The sequence below is a fragment of the Motacilla alba genome, chromosome 25 (assembly GCF_015832195.1).
Source record: "Motacilla alba alba isolate MOTALB_02 chromosome 25, Motacilla_alba_V1.0_pri, whole genome shotgun sequence".
Taxonomy (NCBI): domain Eukaryota; kingdom Metazoa; phylum Chordata; class Aves; order Passeriformes; family Motacillidae; genus Motacilla; species Motacilla alba.
Genome location: NC_052040.1, coordinates 1,047,554 through 1,066,735, shown reverse-complemented (window position 1 = coordinate 1,066,735; position 19,182 = coordinate 1,047,554). Strand labels below are relative to the sequence as shown.

The following is a 19,182-nucleotide window of genomic DNA, read 5'->3' as shown; positions in this document are numbered from 1 at the left end:
GCAGACACATGGACCTGCACCACAGTTCCAAGAGCTGCTCTCCACACAGCTGCTTTCTCCCTGCCTTTACTCCCACATGCTCACTCTCAAGAAGCTGACACACTCACCACACACTTCAGGAGGTCGTGACTGCGGGACAGCCGTGCCTGCTATAAAAAGGATGCCACGCAGCCAAGCACAATGACACTGGGGCTTTGCAGTGGCAGAACTCTGGACTGATGCACAATATTGCCTAAATCTGATTTTCAGTCCCACTGGTGCTGATGGAAGTGGCTTTGTAAGTCACAGCTAAGCAGTCTGAACTGAACTCTCTTTGATCCCTCCTACTGTCAAAGCAAAGGCTTCCACTCTCACAGCTGCTTAGCAGCAGCAAATTCCTCACCTACCTGACCAAACACAAAGCTCCTGCAACTTGTAGCAGTTCAGCCATGAGGATTTCAGCTTATCTCAGTCTGTGACAAAGGTGTCAGAGGGAAACAGAATCTGCAAGTAACCTTGGCTGGTGCCCAACAGCAACAGCCTCACACGGTGGGTACGGGCAGCATCTTTTTGCCGTTTTAAAAATGCCCTGAGAGGCAGTGCTGTCCTTACCTAGATCTCCCAGATAAACCAGACACCGGTGACAGGCCATCTGTGCCCACTCCATCTCCTTCTCTGACGCAGACACGGGTTTCTTGCAGCCTATGAGCAAGCACAGAATCACTCAGAGCACTGGCAGGAGGCTGCTGGGAAGACACTGAAGCCACCCCTGCATCTGCCCAAGGCACCCAAAGCAAATCCCCCACGCTCAGACCTCACTGCCAGCTGTGCCATCTTGTAGAGCAGCACCGGGTCACTCTTGTCAAAATGTGGAAAATTAATCCAGACAAATCTTCCAGACTCTGCTGTTCATCCACTCCACCCAGGATTCCCTTGTGATGGGGCACACCATCAGCAGTCACTGACAAAAATGACTGTCACCATGTGGACAAGGTCTGCCACAGAGACCTGGCTCCATCTGCCCTCATGTGAGGGGACAAAGGCCAACTCCTGTCCGTATGATCGTGTGATCACATTAACTCAGCACTGAACACAAGGAATACCTGTTCAGATTTCATTAGCATGGCTAATGAGGCCTTCATGGCAGCAGGCACACACCCCTGGAAGCCAGAACAAACTCTGAGCACTGGCACTGGCCACCAACACACAACGGGGACAGAGCCTCTCCAACAACGAGGATGGAAACAAACTCATTGCCTCAGGACCAAGACTTAGGACTGACCGGCCAAAAAGGGAAGAAATTAAACAAGGAAAAAGCCAGGACAGAAATCTGTGCTGCAGGCAGGGCAGGCAGAGTCAGTTAGGGAGAACTGCCCCTGGACAACGATGCCTTTGCAGTGGGTTCAGAAGGCAACTGAGCTGCTGACAGGGCTGAAGGCACAGCCTGGGATGCCAGGCCACAGACTTCAGGCTTGTCCAAGTTGGAGAAGAGGAGGCTGGGGGACACCTCATTGCTCTCTGCAGCTTCCTGAGGAGGGCAAGGTGCCAGTCTCCTCTTCTTGGCATCCAGTGATAGAACACGTGGAAATGGCTCAAAGATGCATCAAAGGAGATTTAGATTGGACATGAGGAAGCCTCTCCTGACTAGAGGGTGGTCACACCCTGGAATGGGATTCTTAGAGAGCTGGTCAATGCCCCAGACCTGTCAGTGTTTAAGAGGCATTTGGGCAATGTCCTTGACAACATGTTTTAACTCCTGGTCAGCCCTGAGTTGCTCAGGCAGTTGGCTTGGACAATCATAGGTCCCTTTCCACTGAAATAATCTTGTATATTCTACCCTAAACTTATAAAAAAGAGCAATTCAAGCAGTGGAAAGTGTCAAAAGCAACAGAGGAAGGCTGCAGCCAGCTGATCTGAACTAACTGAAGTCATCAAACGTGACTCAGTTCCTGGGAAGGGCACATCCAGGCCACAGTTCAGCCAGAGACCAGAAGGCAAAGGCTGCTGTGCCTGCACCTCCCCTCCAGAGAGCACCCACTGCTGCTGGGCCACCAGGCTGGCCCCAGTCCTCCTGCTGCCAAGGACTCACACCTTCTGCAAGACACAGTTCCCTCAAGCAGGAACCCCAAAGAAGATCTTGAAGGCCGATCCAGTCTGCACTCTGCTTCCCTCCTGACCGAGGCTAACAGGGTGGACATGAAATCTGGAGGCTGCAGTGACCAGTGAGGAGCTGCTCCCACTTACCAAGAGGTGCTGTCCAAGCCACACTGCACAAATACACAGCCTTCAATCTGTGAGCACATACACTGTTGGACTCTCCCTCCCTTTTTTTGCTCTGAATCTTCTTGCTCCCATTCATATAACCATAAAGCTGTGCCCACTCCCATCTGTGGTTTATATGAGATCCTTTCAGATCCATCTTTTCTGGATGGGCAAAAGTTCCATCTCTGCTCTCCAGTTCCGTGCTCACCTGCAGCATCCTTTTAAATGAAGGGCCCAAACACACCAAGAAACCTGAACGAGGGGAGCCTTTCACATGCAATCACCCCTCAGGGTACAAACCCACCTGGAATGTGCATATTGAGGATTTATTGATTCTGCAGTGCTGAGATACATTTCTAAAAGCAACACTTGCCAAGAACATCTGCCTTTTCAACCAACGTTTTGAAGCCAACAGTGACACCATCATTTCCCAGAACTAAGAGCAGGATCCCAGCAAGTTAAACCTTCTTTTGCTGAAGACACACTAACTTCCCTTAGCCAGGAGCTGCTGGCCTGTCCCCTGCCAACCTTAAGCACATCAGTTGAAGCTTTGCTAATGCAGCTCACAAAACCAAGGCTCCATTTCTCCCCTGGACACCCCCACAACAGAAAAATGTACCCTGAGGCCACTGAGTACAACCCCAGGCAAACGAGAACAGAGCATTACAGGACAATCCAGGATGTGAATGCACAGGCAGTCTTGAGCTGTTTCAGGACTGTAAATACTCTTATTCTTCCTCCTCTAAGAGGTGCAACACCTCCGATTTCCCTGCACCTAAGGCCATGCAGAGGTCACACGGGCCAGCTAACATGAGCTATGGGGCCTTCCTGTGCTCTCAGTGCAAGATTCAAAAGCCACACAGTGAAGAGAGCACAGGCAGAAGAGGCACCAAAAGGAGGAAGAGTCTTACATCGAGTGAATAGGATGTACTGACAGAAACCTGTTGATTTCAAGAACCTATTCCCCTGTTTGTCTGTTTTAACTAAACTTTAAAACATATTCTATACAGCCAACAGTGCTCTTCAGTTTTCCATAAAAATCTGCCGTCACCAGACACGTTTACTAAAGAATGTTCTCACACTGTTTTCTTTCTCTTAGAAACCCTTCTGTCTTCCCTAATTTACTATTATTTAGAAGAAAAAGTGCCATGGAAAAGAAAGCAGGACAGTCTGTTCTAAACAGAGACCTTGCTAATCAGGGGGGGAAAAAAAATTCCCTTGAATGCTGAAACAAAGGTGGACTAGTGCAAGGGGAAGCCACCTGTGGGGGATTCAGCCTTGCCCACAACCAAACACCTCGAGCACAAACCTATGAGAGGGTCTGTCACGTGTGTCCAGTCGATGCAGCACTGCAACTCCAGCTGGTAATGGGACTGGATGTAGAGCAGGAGGTGCTGGTAGAATCCTATGCCAGCCACCAGGTGAGTCCTGTAGGCACACTCCAGGGTGCTGCGGCTGTGGATGTGCTGGGAGAGGGAAAAGGAGCACGTTAATGCAGCCCAGGACAGAGTTTAGGCTTAGCTGTACTGAGTGTGAAGCAAGGCAGTGGTAGCTCAGCTCTAATTGGTTTTGCTCAGCTCTGTAGGGGGTCAACATCAAGGAGAACTACTTGTAAAAACAAAGATATCTGGTTAGAGCACCTTAAATGCACCCAGAGCCCTGAAAAGCCAGGAGAGCTCATGGCATCAGAAAGCACTGAGGATCTTGGAGTGATCAACTCCTGTGAAAACAATCAGCACTGATAAGGCCTCTTGAAACAATCACTCTGCCTGCAGAGATCTGTCTTATGAAAAGGGGAACCCAAAAAATAAGCAAATTCTGTTGGAATGCCCTCTGCAATGGCAGGTCTCTCAACAGCACGTTAGTGCTTAACTGCCCACTGCCAGACAAAGGCACAGGGCAGCTCCTCAGGAATTTGAGAGTGCCCAGCTCCCCACCCTGGGCTCAGACCACAGCTTCTCCAAGTGAATGAAGCTTTAAACTTTGCCTCATCCAGAGGCATAGATACCTGCCTTTTTATTTGTTTTAATGAGCTGGATAACTTCATAGTAAACCTTTCTCCAGAGCAGCTCTTCTGCTTTTCTTCCATAATCCACTGGATGCAGGAACATCAGCTTCACACACAGCTCCCGCAGCCTGGGACAGAGAGCAGAGCATTGGCAGTGAGTCCTGCAGCCTCAAACACAGCTGCCACTACAGAAGCACAGGAGAGGAAAATCCAAATCCATTCCTACGGCTGAGCCAGGCCATCTGGTGATGGTACAGCCTGGATCACCCCACACAAGAGCACCAGGAAAAGCCACATACTTCAAGCAGTGCCCTCTGGGCTCAGCTGGCCATCGGTGACTTCCTGAAGTGCAGTAATGACAAGAATTGGCTTGGCAGCTGAAAAAGTTAGGAAGAATAATCCTCCTTGCTCAGCAACCCCAACCCCTGATAAAAGATTTTACAGGCGTGTAAGAAACTTCTGCCCCACAGTTTTTATTACAAGGGAAGAATTGGCCAACACAATTTATTTGTATCAATGATATCCAGGAAAGCCATGGGTGGCATTGCTCAAATACAGGTTTGAAATCCAGCCTCTGCTTCTAAAACCTGGAAGGATCGCAGGTCAACAGGTGCACTAGAAACCAAATAAACATTAAAACTTCAGGTTCAACAGCTCCACGTGTTGCTTCACAGGGATTTTCCCCGGCCAAACACAAAACACAAGCATGCTGCCCAACTTACTTGTTCCTCAAGCTGATGTTCTCTGGCTTGAACACATCCTGATAAGCTGCCTTATTGCCAAGGATGAGATCCAGCCGGTGCACGGCCTCGACCACTGCCCTGCGGGAGAACAGAACCAAGAGTTTCAGGAGAGAAGGTCACCTGGGATCACTGCAGATCAGAGGTGTCTGCAAACAACCACACTGGCCCGTTTAGTCCCACTGTCAGCACACCACGGTCACTGATCTCCTTTTTGCACTCTTTTTGGAGAAGGTTATGGAACGCAGAAAAAAGCAGTTACACACATTTCAGGCATTTTTCTGGACAACAGTGGTTTAATCACCACTTACCGCTGCCTGTCTGATCAAATATGTCAGTTATTGCTACAGCTGCAAAATCAGAAATGGCTCTGGACTCGCTGGCAACCTCAGCAATTAAACCTGCTATACCTACACTCAGACTAATTTAAATGTCTTAAACTCTGTGATTTTAAAAAATGGATTGAATTCTAAAAGCTACTGTTTTGATGGGCTGTTTTAATCTGTTTTCTTACCAACCTGCCTACGAAAGAAGGCAACACGAGTCCCTCATTTGCCAAAACTTCCAGAAATCTTCATTACAGGGATTCACTGGTTGAACCCCTAAAGTTCCCTCAATGACAGGTAACAGATATTCAAACCCAACCCAAGGTTTTTCAAAGCCAGCCGAAAGACAGAGCAAGCAACCTCCAAACCTCTGAGCCGTGCAAAAAAGTACTTTGGTGAATCATTGCCCATGACCCCCGTCCTGGAGGAAGAATCCCACACTGTGTGTAAATCTCGAGCACTCCAAAGTTTGTAGCAGTGAACAAATCACACCACAGTTCTGAACGCTGCAGGACTTTGAGCACCATTAGTGCTGAAGCTCATCAACAGCTCAGGGACAGCTCAATAAAGCACAATAACCATCAACCCTTCCCACACAAGAGGTCACCTCCAGCCTCCCTGCCTTTGCTCCACCTGTATCTGAGGTCACCAAACCTTCTCCTGAAGTTAACTTTCCCCAGCTCTTCTTTAAGCAGTACATCTCCCAAGCCATCAGCTACCAAACCCCACTTGTTCTCCCCTTCAGCTTTGTATTGATCCCACCCATTGTCACTCCTCACTTGCTCCAATCCCTGTCCCACCAAGAGCTGCTGGAGCAAGGAGCTGAAGACAACCATGAACACAAAAGTAGGCAGGAGCAGAGCAAACTCCTGCCAAGCAGAGCAGAGAGGTGCTGCAGCACCCTCCCAAAATCCCCATCACCTGCAGGTCGGGAGCTCCCCCATCACACAGTGACTGAGCTACTCCTGCACTGAGGGTGGACAAATGGAGCACAGGGCACCCCCAAAGCCTGCAAGCCCAAGTTTTGGGAGGCCATCACCACTTCCTTGAAAACTAAAGATGTTACTGCAAAGTAACCAACAGTTTCCCATGCCAGCACCTTCCCAGCAAGGCAAATCTCTCTTCACAAACTCACTACACCCAAAGGAACCTCCCTGAAAAAAGGCCCAGGACATTCCAGAGCTCACAGAGAAAATGCCCCATCTCCTGCTATGCCACAGAAAGCCTCTCACTCAAGGTAAAGAAATCTCACTTGTTTCCAGGAACCTCAGAAACTGACAGGAAAAGGGAAGCACGGGGAACAGAAGCATCTCATGCAATGCCTTGGGAGAGCAGAACACCACAGACTTGAACCAACTCCTTACTGAATAATCATGAAGAAAACCAAGAAGATATAAGAATCACACAAAAAAATCCTGTTACATTCTTGACATCCAGCCCCTCCTCCTCTTTCTCATATGGCCTGCAGGGCGTTTGCAAACTCTGACAGCTTCCTACCCTCATAGCAAGGAAAGAAGCAAATAAAATACATTTTGGTTTACAGGTAACAGGCGCTGAGTGTGCAGCGTCCACGCAAGCTCATATTGGGGCTGGGACAATCCAAAAAGCCCCCCAGTTTAGCTTCCCCACCACAGAACCCCACAAAGCACAGGCAGTGCACATGTCCTTACTGCAGCCTGGGACTGCTGTCCTCACTGTGGCTCCCAAAGTCCCTTCCAGCACACCAGGAGCTGCCTGGCTTCCTCTGCGAAGGGTGACCAGAGGAAAGAGGAACTGCTGGTTCATTTGATTCCCAGAGAGAACAAGAGGAAAACTACAATAATTGGGTAGGCAGTAAAGCAGCTATAAAATAACATCCTGTGAGCAACAAATCTCAGCTGTGTGCGCCTGGAACAAGTGCACGAGTCCATGACAGCCAGTGTGAGAAACTATCCCAGTGGCCTGCCAGATGAGGAGTACAGAAAAGTTTCCTTCTGGGGACAGAAGGATATCACCTTCCCCTCAAGGTGGCCCAGAGGGCATCTGCCATACAACCTTATTTTTTCATGGATGGGCACATGCACACAGTTGGTATTTCTGCTGGTCTTTCAGCGTTTCAGAGCTCGTGAGCAGAGAGCAGCAAGGCTGACACACTGGGATGTGGTTCATCAGCCCCAAGGGAGGCCCCAGCTGAAACACTGCCCTGTCCACATCCACACAGGCCCTATGGTGCTGCTGGAAGAGAAGGAGGCAGGAGCAGAGCAGAATCTGGGACAGCTGGTGATTCCCTGCCAGGTGGTACTGAGGAAAGAGGACTCAGTGAGGACAAAAGGGACAGGAGCCAGCCTCACTCCAGAAATGCTGGGAAACACCAACACAGGTGCTATGGACCATGCACTGCTGGAAATGCACTTCAGCATCTGTGCCCTCACAGGCCCAAGACCACGGGTTGAACTTTCCCTAGCAGTTAAGAGCACGAATCCTGTCCCAGGATCCATTTTTCTACCTGCTGTGTTTAAAGGCTGCTTTCAGACAGCAATCAGAGCCACAAAAGAGGCACATCAGATGCCAGTCTATTAAAAGAAACAAATACAGCACATGGTGCCAAGCAGGGTGGAAACAGGCCAATGCCAAGTCCTCTCGAGCCACACAGACACTGATCTGTCCCTCTTCCTCCATGTGATTAACAGCCCGGGATGGAGCAGGACAGCAGGGAGAATTATTTGTCCCCTCTGTTTCTTTATTTAGGCCATCACTAAGAGCCACAGTGTCTGAGGAGTAAGACATTATTAAGAGAAAAGACCTGCAAGTCATTTAGCTCTGCTCTGGCATGTGTCAGTCCACAAATCACACAGGAACAGCAGCACTGAGTCCACGAGCTAATGGTTACCCAGAAACCTGCAAAATAAACCTGGTCACCTTCTGCATTGTAAAAGCACACCCATGACAATGCAGCTGCCACATTCCAAGGTGAAAGCTGGGAACTGTCACAGAATCACAGAATTTCTAGGTTGGAAGAGACCTTTAAGATCATCGAGTTCAACACATGTTGCAAGACCTCAACTAGATCATGGTGCCAAGTGCCACATCCAGTCTTTTTTTAAAGACATCCAGGGATGGTGACTCCACCACCTCCCTGGGCAGATGATTCCAGTATTTGCCCACTCTTTCTGTGAAAAACTTCCTCCTCAATTCCAGCCTGGATCTCCCTTGGCGCAGTTGAGACTGCGTCCTCTTGTTCTGTCGCTGCCCGGAGAAAGAGAGCGACCCCAGCTCAGCACAGCCCCCCTTCAGGAAGCTGAGGAGAATGATAAGGTCACCTCTGAGTCTCCTTTTCTCCAGGCTGAACACCCCCAGCTCCCTCAGCCGTTCTTGTCACACATGGCTTGTGTTCCAAGCCCCTCAGCAGCCTCGTTGCCCTCCTGTGGACACGCTCAAGCATCTCTGTCAATCTAGGAAGACTTGGAAAAGATCAATGAGCAGCAACGGGCACCCTCATCTCTGAAAGGACGCCCTGACAGCCAACACGCTGCCAAGGACCTTGGAGACCTGAGCTCAGCTCCCACAGGCTGATAACAGGCTGATGATCCCATGGGATGGCAGCTCAGAGCTGGGACTGTGGCGTTCACGCGTCTGTGACTCAAAGGCGCCACTTAGTGTGACAGTCGTGAGCTCTCAGGCCACAGCCAGCACACAGCGGGGCTGCTTGGGGGGCAGGAAACTCCCACTTCAGGCTGAACAGAGAACTGGCAGGAGACTGTTAAGGTGGGAACCTGCTCGGAGAACTGTCAGCTACAGAGACGGAAATTTGTGGCCACTGCAGGCACTATAAATCCCGCGCTAAAATCACAATGCTTCCTCCCTGCTAAAGAGCCGTCCCTGCAGGAGGAGGGTGGTTCTTTTTCTGCTGTAAAAACGCTCTAGAGCAACCACACACCTTACTCTGCTACAAAAATTCAAACAGAAAACAACCCCTCCTTTGCAAGGATGACAATCCCTCATCTGGCCACAGGCCGGCTGCAGCAGAACGTGAGGTTCCACTAGACAGATGAGCTGAGCAGCACCAGGGAAACAAAGCAGAACAGCACCACGACAGGGATGGTTCCAACAAAACCCGTTCTGTTTTGCAGGCAGCAGCACACGCAGGCTCCACATCCTCTCCAGGCCTGGCCCACACTCCTCGGGCAGGCACGGCTGCTCTGCTGCTCCAGCTGACGTGGTGGAGATCACTGCAGGTGTGGCAGCAGCAGACACAGAGCTCCCCAGCCCGAGGTGCTCCGGGCAGGACCATGCAGCCCAGACCTCCATCACAATGAGCCCTGCTTCTGACCTCACACCAATAAACCTGAACCCCCTGAACCCCCTAAGTGCAGCAAGGAGCTCGCACCAAGCACATTGTGGAAAGGGAAATAACCACCACCCAAACCTGCAGGTACTGGTGGGGAGGCAAAACCCTGCCCTGCTGCAGAGGTCCCACGAGGCGCAAGGACACAGCCAATGTCATCAAGACAAAAAGAAACAGACACCCCCCCATGTAAAATTCATCTCTTGTCTCCATCGCTTTGCTCATCTTTGAGACCCAGAGCTGCTGCTGGAACTCAGAGAACCTGAGCCAGAAGGGAACGATTTCTGCACTGCCCTCACAAAACAAGTCAGGAGCAGAGCAGAGGGGGCCTGAGCTCACCAAGGCCTGTAGGAGTGCCCCAGTCCTGCTCTCTGATGCCGTTCCCAATGCGTGGTGTGGAAATGTGGGACCAGAGTCCCAGGGGGTGCTTAACTGGAAAGATCAGCAGCCGGAGCTGTGCTGCCCTCCACACAACAGCAAAGTGCCCCAGCTCATAATCCCTGCCTACTGCCAAAGTCAGCCATCCTTTCCAACCCCCCTCTCCCTGGATGACCCCACATCTCACCCTTATCCTACTGCATCCCAACAACTCCGTCCCACTCAGCCCCCATCATTCTCCCTGAATCCTACAGAACTCCTTCTTCCACCTCCCATGTCCTTACTCATCATCCTGGGTGTCCCCTTACCCCTGACCCCCTTCCTGCTCTCCCACCTATCTCCTTCCCTCATCTCTGCATTCTGCCATCTGGCCTGGATCTCCCGCAGTCCCTTGGTCTGATTCACCTGCCCTGGAGCCACCAGACTCCTTTTCCCCAGTGGAGCCCCTCCACGTATTGCTTATCCCCTCTGGATCTCATACAACTCCGTTCCCCACCTTCCCTTTCCCTGGTCTTCCCTAAACCTCCTCCTTCTCTCCCTTTGCACTGCATCCCTTCCCTGGATTTCCCCACATCTTCACTTCCATCTTCCCTAAATTCCATCATCTCCTTTCCCCATCTTCTCTGAACATCCCTCCGATCCCCTATGCCCTCGTTCCCCCAGTCTCCCCCGGATTCAAGAGCCCCCCCTACCCCGTCCATCCCTGCTGTTACCCCAATTCCACCATCTCCTTCCCCAATCCCCCGAATCCTTCCCTGACAACTCCTCCATCTCCCTTCCTTCCATCCTCCCTGCATCTCGCCAACTCCTTCACCCTGGTCCTCCCCAGCCTGGCCCAACCTCCCCCGCCCCAATCCCCTCTCCTCCCGTCACCCCCAGTCCCCGCCGGACCCTGCCCGGCCCCATTCTCCCTCTACTCTCCTCGGGCACCCCCTGTTACCCTCCCTCGCCAGATCCTTCCCCGTCCCCCTGAGTAACCCCCCGACCCCCTCGGCGCTGGCCCTCCCCAGCCTCACCCGTGGCCGCCCCGGCCCCTTCCCGACCCCGGCTCCTCCAGCGTCCCCCGGCCCCCTCCCCTTCTCGGCCACTCCATCCCCTCCGGCCCCTCTCCTCACCGGTACAGCCGCTTGGTGTGCAGCACCTTGGCCTCCGGCTCGCCGCTCTCGCCGGCGGCGCCGCCACCCTGGCTCATGGCGCCCGCGGCGGGCCCGGCCCGGCCCCGCGGCCCCTCAGCACCGCCCGCGCCGCCGCCGCCGCCGCCCCCGGGCCCGCTCGGCCGCCATGGCTGCCCCCTGTTCCCTCGCTGCTCTCGCGAGATTTCCCGCGGCGGCGGCGGCGCCGGGCAGGGCGGCGGCGGGGGCGCGAGAGCCTCGCGAGAGCCGAGCCGCGCGCGAGACGCCCGCACTCGGTGCTGGCAACATGGCGGCGGCCGCCTCAGCCCGCGGGACGCCCGCACTCGGTGCTGGCAACACGGCGGCGGCCGCCTCAGCCCGCGGGGCCCAGTGCCGGGGCGGTCCCCCTGCCCTGCTCGAGGGCTGGAGCATAGCTCCCCCCCGGCTGTGAGGGGGAACGGTGCAGGAATCCCCCCGCGCTCTTGGATCCCGCTGTGCCGGGGGTGCCGGGCGGGTCCTGTGAGGCCGCGGCTCGCCCTGTGGTGTCTGCGAGCTGAAGCTTCTCACCTTTTGTAAATATAACTGTGCCGGCGCATAGCTTCTGTAAGAACAGTTGCTCAATAAAATAAAAAAAAAAAGACTCGGTATTTCCAGCCTTGTTAGTTTACGCTGCATAAATGTTTTTTAGGTGGACGGGTCAATGTAAATTTTACCGTCTAAAAGGTGTAACCTCGTGTTACCCTCAGTGCTCTCGATTTGTGGGAAACTCCGCCTCGCACCCTCGCGGGATAACAAGGACTGACTCGTCTGTCTCCTTTTTAAACCCTGTGTGTGTTTGGAGAGCTCTTTTAACTTGGCACACCCCGAGCGGGATCCGGGGGTCTCACCGGGCACAGCGCCGGGGCCCGGCCCGCTTCCCCCCGCCGGCCACGGCCGGGCTGGGACGGCGAAGCGCCCGCCCCTCCGCCCGCCCCACCTGAGCCGGTTGGGCCGGTTTGAGGCGGAGAGGCGGCCGGGAGAGCGCTGGAATCGCGCAGGGTCCCGCGGAGCTGCCCCCATGGCCCCCGGCCTGTGCCCGAGTGAGTGCCGCAGCCAGGGGAGGTGCTGCCCGCGGGGGAAGCGGGGCTGGGGGCTGCCCGAGGGGCTGGGGGCTGCCCGAGGGGCTGGGCTCCGGGATGGGGCGCTGGAGGTGCGGGAGGCCCGGGGAGATGTTTCAGCCCTGCTTTCGTGCGTGGAGCTCGGAGGAAGCCCCGAGCGGCTCCGTGCCTCAGTTTCCCCACGCCTGTGGCCGGGCCAGGGCTCCGGAGGGGTGCAGGGATGAATGTGCTGAGAGGAGGGGAGGAACGATGTTCATTGCAGGAGACAGGCGGAACACCCGCGACCAAGAGACGGGGTTCCCCTAAAGGGTAACAACATCCCTGTACCTCCTGCACCCATGGAAGGGCGCCCAGCAGCCCCTTTTGCCCACCCCAAGTCACTCTCAGCTACAAGAGGCTGCAAGCAAACCTGAACCAAGCCGTAGCCACGGTTCGGGGAAGCAGCTAGGTCCCCTCTCCCCAGGGCTTGGCTGGTCCTGGTTCAGGAGGGAGCCGCCGATGAGCCTGCTGTATCATCCAGGCTGTGCCCAGCCAGAACCCCCAGGATGTTCGTGCAGCGGGGGGAGCAATTCCCAGGCTGCCCCGTTTGGCAGCCAGACCTGCACCTCCAGGGTTTACCCCTCCCAGGACAGGACCTGACCCCGCTGCCCGGGGCCAGAGCACACACCAGGCACTGCTTTCCCCTCCTAGTGCCAGGACAGGTGGGTGGTGGGGGCTCCAGGGGTGTCAGTTTGCTCCCACTTTGTAACTGGGGTCGTGCGCGTGACCCCAAACCTTTCATTTCTGATGTAAATTTATCTGTCTCCTTTCTCCTGGCCCAGGCTGAAAGCAGAAAGGACAGGAACTTTGTCCCTTCTGAACACCACAAGTGCAGGCAGCAGTGCTACCAGCTCCCAGCTGTGTTCCTGGCAGTGTGGAACTGGACTCTCTCATGGCTGCTGCAGACCCTGTCCTGCCCCCTGAGGAGGTGGCTCTGCTGGAGCTGGGGAAGGTGGCCCTGGACAAGGTGCCACCAGCCCCAGATGAACACCTTGGAGACCCTGATGCCACCCTGCCATGGGACCAGAGTCAGCACAACGCCCGCGGCCAGCCGGAGCTCGTGGAGACAAAGAAGCGCTCGAGTCCTGAGGGGGGCCATGAAGACCTGGAGGAAGCTGTTCCCACCTGCCCCACAGCTGAGGCCGAAGATGAGGAAGTCCCCCAGCTGCCTGTGATGGCAGCCCACGTCTTCGTGCCCATCGACCCGCAGTGCATCGAGCAGAGCCCCTTCAAGCAGAAGCAGCCCCCGACCCCGTGGGCCCGGGAGGAGGGCAGGGGGGACGTTGCCCCCAGTGTCCCCCCCAGTGACAGACCCAGCAGCCTCCACCACAAGCAGGTCTTCCTCCCCCTCGGCCCCTCGCGCTACCGGAACCCACTGGGCTTTGAGGGGCGCGTGGCCAAGCCCCCGGCTGAGGGGGCACAGTGCCCGTGCGCCGGGGACTGCGGCGCCGATAACCTCAAGGCCGTGGCATCGGTGGCAGGGGCCCTGCTCCTCTGCCCTTGCCTCATCTACGGAGCCTACATCTTCCTGCCCTTCGACGCCCCGCTGCTGCCCACCGTCAGCGCCCGCCTGGTCTACACGCTGCGCTGCGCCACCTTCGCCACCTTCCCCATCGTGCTGGGTGAGCCACGGGCTTGGGTGTGAGAGCTTGGCTCCTGCTCCGGGCTGCACGAGCCCTGGGGGCTGCAGGAGCAGAGCTGGGGCTGAGCTCTTTGTGGCTCTGTTGCTCCCACCAGGAGCAGCCGATTGGGAGCTTTTCTCCCCTCCTGGTGCTCCCTAAACCTCACCGTGGCTCCTCTGGGCACACTGAGCCCCTCTCTTTGTCCCTCAGGAATGATCGTCAGCAGGAGGAGCAGCAGATTGGGAGCTTTTCTCCCCTCCTGGTGCTCCCTAAACCTCACCGTGGCTCCTCTGGGCACACTGAGCCCCTCTCTTTGTCCCTCAGGAATGATCGTCAGCAGGAGGAGCAGCAGATTGGGAGCTTTTCTCCCCTCCTGGTGCTCCCTAAACCTCACCGTGGCTCCTCTGGGCACACTGAGCCCCTCTCTTTGTCCCTCAGGAATGATCGTCAGCAGGAGGAGCAGCAGATTGGGAGCTTTTCTCCCCTCCTGGTGCTCCCTAAACCTCACTGCGGCTCCTCTGGGCACACTGAGCCCCTCTCTTTGTCCCTCAGGAATGATCGTCAGCAGGAGGAGCAGCAGATTGGGAGCTTTTCTCCCCTCCTGGTGCTCCCTAAACCTCACCGCGGCTCCTCTGGGCACACTGAGCCCCTCTCTTTGTCCCTCAGGAATGATCGTCAGCAGGAGGAGCAGCCGATTGGGAGCTTTTCTCCCCTCCTGGTGCTCCCTAAACCTCACCATGGCTCCTCTGGGCACACTGAGCCCCTCTCTTTGTCCCTCAGGAATGATCGTCAGCGGCATCTCCCGCCTCTGCTCCTCTGCCCTGGAGCCCTTTGGCGAGCTCCACCGGGAGGTGGAGATCCACCGCACTTACGTCTCCCAGTCCGTGCACCTCTTCATCCTCTACTTCTTCAACATGGCCGTGCTGGCCACCTACCTCCCGCAGGAGCTCCTCAAGCTCATCCCACTGCTCACAGGGCTCTTCGCCATCTCCCGGTAAGTGGCTCCCTCACCCCAGGCTGCTCTTGGGCTCACTCAGTGGCAGCCAACACCATCCCTTGGAGCAAACTCCTGTGGAATCCTCACTGGTCAGATGCCCCACAGCATCACCCTGGCTGAGCCCGTGCCCTCTGCCTTCTCCAGGTTGATCTTCTGGATGTCCTATGCCATCGGCCGCTCCTTCCGTGCCTTTGGCTTCAGCATGACCTTCCTGCCGCTCCTGGCCATGCTGCTCTGGAACCTGTATGGCATGTTCGTCCTGGAGCCCGAGAACCTCCTCTCCGTGGCAGCGCCGACGCCCGAGGGCCGCTCCAAGGAGAGCCGAGGGAAACTGAGACACTGGGGCTGAGGGAGGTGCCTGGACCCCACGGGTGTGAGCCCTCCTTCGTGCCCTGCCCCAAGAGTCCTTGCACAGGACTCCTGCACCCCTTGCACCCAGCACAGGGGTGCTGGCAGGTCCAGCTGGGCCCCTGCTCCCTGCCAGGACACCGGGAGGTTTTGCTGGGCCCACAGAAGCAGGTTGCAAACGCTGCGCACACCGGGAGACTCCTGCTGGAAGGTGAACGAGGTCCACGGCAGGATGCAGCGAGCCCTCTTCCCTGGGAATGGGTGGGATTTGCTTCCCCTCCTGCTGGAGCCAGCTTTGCCCAATAAAGCCCTTGCCAAGAAGCTCTGTGTCTGGTTTGCAGAGGGTGAGTTAAATTCCCCACAGAATGACTCAGAGCTTTGCCTACAGAATTATGCCTACAGCCTCAAAATTATGTTTCCAAGAGGGAAAAAAAAATGTTTCCCACCAGACTGTCCCTCTCCCAGCCCTGCCTCCCACTCCTGGGTCCAGTCTCACCCCGTTTGTCCCTCCTCTTCCTCCTGGTGGAGGTTCAGCACCCAGTTCACAAAGCAGTTGGACAGGAGGGAGGAAGCCCTCCCCGGGGAAGGCTGCAGGGAGGAGCTGGGATGGGTGACACGGCACCAGGATTGCCACTGCCGAGGGCTAGGGATGGCCAGTCCTCCCCAGGATGGGTGCTGAGCCCCTTGATGGACCCCTGGGAGTGGCGTGTCAGACGGCCTCGATTCTCAGTCGTGACCCAAAGCTGTTAAAAAGCCACTCCAGCTCCAGATCTGCCAGGTGTCTGGCTTGTCCCACCTCCCATCCTGGATCACAGAAACAGCCCACCCCAACCAGAGAAGGGGAATCGAGGAGCTGAGGGACTGCAGTGAAGCTGTGTCAGGGGAGATGTCTTGCTTTGAAAGCCAGGTGTCCATCAAGGAAGGCAAGAACCTCCCCTGCAATGGAAAATGGGACCGCCTTCCCTCTAAATGATTTGAACTCTGAAATCAAACGGCTTTCAGTCAAAGATATGGGAAAAGTGGTATACATACACTTCTTTACTGGTATGAGTATGTATAACTAGGCAAACAAACAACAACGTGAAAACCACCTTCACTCTCTTGTGAAAACTTGAGTACCGTATTTCTTATAACTGCCCTTTTAACACCTTTTACAATATAATAACCAAACTAACGCTACATGATTAACAATTACCAACCATTTCCCAACAGTTTCAAACCAATTTTTACCGTCCCGTCTTTGAGCCCGCTCCCCTGCGCTGCAGTTCCGGGCGCAGCCGGCAGGGGCGCTGGTGGCTCCCGGCGGGCGGCAGGGAGCGCTGCGGAGCGGGAGCCGGGGACGCGGGGGGACAGCGAGAGGGGACACAGACCTAACCTTAACCTAACCCTAAACCTAAACCGAACCCTAACCCTAACCCAAATGCTAAACCTAACCCTAACCCTAACCTAAACCTAACCCTAACCCTAACCCTAACCCTAACCCTAACCCTAACCCTAACCCTAACCCTAACCTTAACCTAACCCTAAACCTAAACCGAACCCTAACCCTAACCCAAATGCTAAACCTAACCCTAACCCTAACCTAAACCTAACCCTAACCCAAACCCTAACCCTAACCTAAACCTAAACCGAACCCTACCTGTAACCCTAACCCTAACCTTAACCTAACCCTAAACCTAAACTGAACCCTACCTGTAACCCTAACCCTAACCTTAACCTAACCCTAAACCTAAACCGAACCCTAACCCTAACCCAAATGCTAAACCTAACCCTAACCCTAACCCTAACCCTAACCCTAACCCTAACCCTAACCCTAACCCAAATGCTAAACCTAACCCTAACCCTAACCTAAACCTAACCCTAACCCTAACCCAAACCCTAACCCTAACCCTAACCCTAACCCTAAACCTAAACCGAACCCTACCTGTAACCCTAACCCTAACCTTAACCTAACCCTAAACCTAAACCGAACCCTATCTGTAACCCTAACCCTAACCTTAACCTAACCCTAAACCTAAACCGAACCCTACCTGTAACCCTAACCCTAACCTTAACCTAACCCTAAACCTAAACCGAACCCTACCTGTAACCTCACCAGAATTTGGCGCGTGATAGGAGATTGAGCTGGCCTGAAATACAGCAGAGAAGATTTCTATCAATTGCTTAGGACTTAAAAAAACCCCTAAGCTTAAAAAACCACGTATCAAGCCACTGTTTCTCTTTTTGGTAATCAAATCCTCACTGTGTCATGCGGCGTTGCCTCCATAACGTCTTGCTTTGTGTAAAACCAGAGACAGGAGTCTGTGGCTGTAATCACAGCTCCTGAACACATCTAATTTACATTGCCAGGTGCTGAGGCCAGTTGGCACAGAACAACTCGCTCAGCAGCTTCAAAAACTACATTTAATTCCCTGCTGGGGAGTGCTCCCAGGACACCTCCACTTGAAAGCTTTGTCTGGAAATCATTTGCTTGGCACAGAGGGAGTGCAGCAGGGAGCTGGCCCTGCTCAGGTCAGGAGGGACCGTGCTGCTCGTGGCTCGTGTAATTCCAATTTTCTTGCCTTTCCATCCCAGTGTCTGATTTCCTCACATTTCCGGGCCCTCTCAGCTCGCAGCTCCAGGAATTGTCTGTGGAAACCTTAGAGAGAAAGGCAACACTGCCCTGGGCTGATCCCCCAGCAGGTAAAGGGGGGGATGCTGCCCCTCTGCTCTGGAGACAGGCTGGGAGAGCTGGGGGTGCTCACCTGGAGAAGAGAAGGCTCTGGGGAGACCTTAAAGCCTCTTGCAGGGCTTAAAGGGGCTCCAAAAAAGCTGGAGAGGGACTTGGGACAAATGCCTGGAGTGCCAGGACAAGGCACTCGTTGGCTTCCCACTGCCAGAGGGCAGGGATAGATGGGGATAGATGGGGATAGATCCCAATAGATGGGATATTGGGAAGGAATTTTTCCCTGTGAGGCTGGCGAGGCCCTGGGACAGGTTGCCCAGAGAAGCTGTGTGTACCCCATCCTTGGAAGTGTTCAGGGACTGGAAACAGCCTGGTCTATTGGAAGGTGTCCCTGCCCATGGCAAAGGGGTGGAAGGGGGTGATCTTTAAGGTCTCTGCCAGCCCAAAGCAGTCTGTGAGTGTTTGAACTCTTTGGGCTGTGGCACAGCCCGAAGCACAGAGCAGTTTCTTTCCCCAGATGTGAACAAGAGTGTTATTAGATGGCCTGAGGGACTAGAGAAAAAAAAAAAAAAAAAACCTGAGGAAAATCACTTCCACCTTTGCCTCTTACCTGCAGAACAGAAAACAATTCAGTTTTGCAGTGGTGAGCTATCGTCAGGTTCTGTGAAATGGCAGAATCAGTGGACAGTGTGTTCCCTTCCAAGGAAAACCTGGTGCACTTTCCAAAAACACTCCCAGAATTTTGCATTTCTGCAGTGGCTTGTCACACAGAGGATTTTTGGTGAATATATGGGAACAGAATTGTGAGGGAGAGACTGAGATAACATCACAGCGAGGGTTAAGTTCCTTCCTAACTCTCTTATTTCCTTATTAGTGCTAAAATCTGTAGCACAATTACCCACAGCACTCCATTTGGCAGCTGCTCGTTGTTAAGTAAACACATATTCCCATCAGATAAATACACTCTGGTGTCATAAACTCACACAGCCACCAGATACAGCTTCACTTCCAGCGTCCTCCTGTCTCCTGTGCAGATGGTGAAAACCTGAACTAAAACACGAGGTTTGCTCCCAAGAGCCATCAACAACAACTTGGTAACATGGTTTTCATTAAGAAATGCAGCTCTGCTTTTAAAAAAAAAATTATTAATCTGGGGATTGATAGTAGAAGTACTCCTAAATTGGTTTGGAAAGCTGGAAGTTGCACGAGGCTTTGTCCCAGAGCAGTGAGAGTGGCAGCAATGCTGATTTCTGTAACAGATATATAACATTTTTGCCTGGGGGTT

The 19,182-nt window shown here is 54.1% G+C and overlaps 2 protein-coding genes across 2 annotated transcripts in view; one reads left to right on the top strand and one right to left on the bottom strand.

Moving 5' to 3' along the window:
• Positions 1 to 11,340, bottom strand: part of SMG5 (SMG5 nonsense mediated mRNA decay factor) — a 29,754-nt gene extending 18,414 nt beyond the window's left edge. Inside the window, exons 1-5 of the mRNA XM_038161970.1 lie at positions 11,133 to 11,340; positions 4,972 to 5,070; positions 4,254 to 4,377; positions 3,551 to 3,707; positions 592 to 681 (exon numbers count right to left, since the gene is read on the bottom strand). Coding sequence (XP_038017898.1) covers positions 592 to 681; positions 3,551 to 3,707; positions 4,254 to 4,377; positions 4,972 to 5,070; positions 11,133 to 11,209 — 547 coding nt within the window. The 5' untranslated portion in view covers positions 11,210 to 11,340. The remainder of the gene's footprint in view (positions 1 to 591; positions 682 to 3,550; positions 3,708 to 4,253; positions 4,378 to 4,971; positions 5,071 to 11,132) is intronic.
• Positions 11,341 to 12,099: 759 nt separating this feature from the next.
• TMEM79 (transmembrane protein 79) lies at positions 12,100 to 16,036 on the top strand. The gene is made up of 4 exons (XM_038161938.1): positions 12,100 to 12,208; positions 13,048 to 13,887; positions 14,668 to 14,881; positions 15,029 to 16,036. The coding sequence occupies exons 2-4, from the start codon at positions 13,158 to 13,160 to the stop codon at positions 15,231 to 15,233; spliced, it is 1,149 nt and encodes a 382-aa protein (XP_038017866.1). The 5' UTR covers positions 12,100 to 12,208; positions 13,048 to 13,157; the 3' UTR covers positions 15,234 to 16,036.
• Positions 16,037 to 19,182: the final 3,146 nt, after the last annotated feature.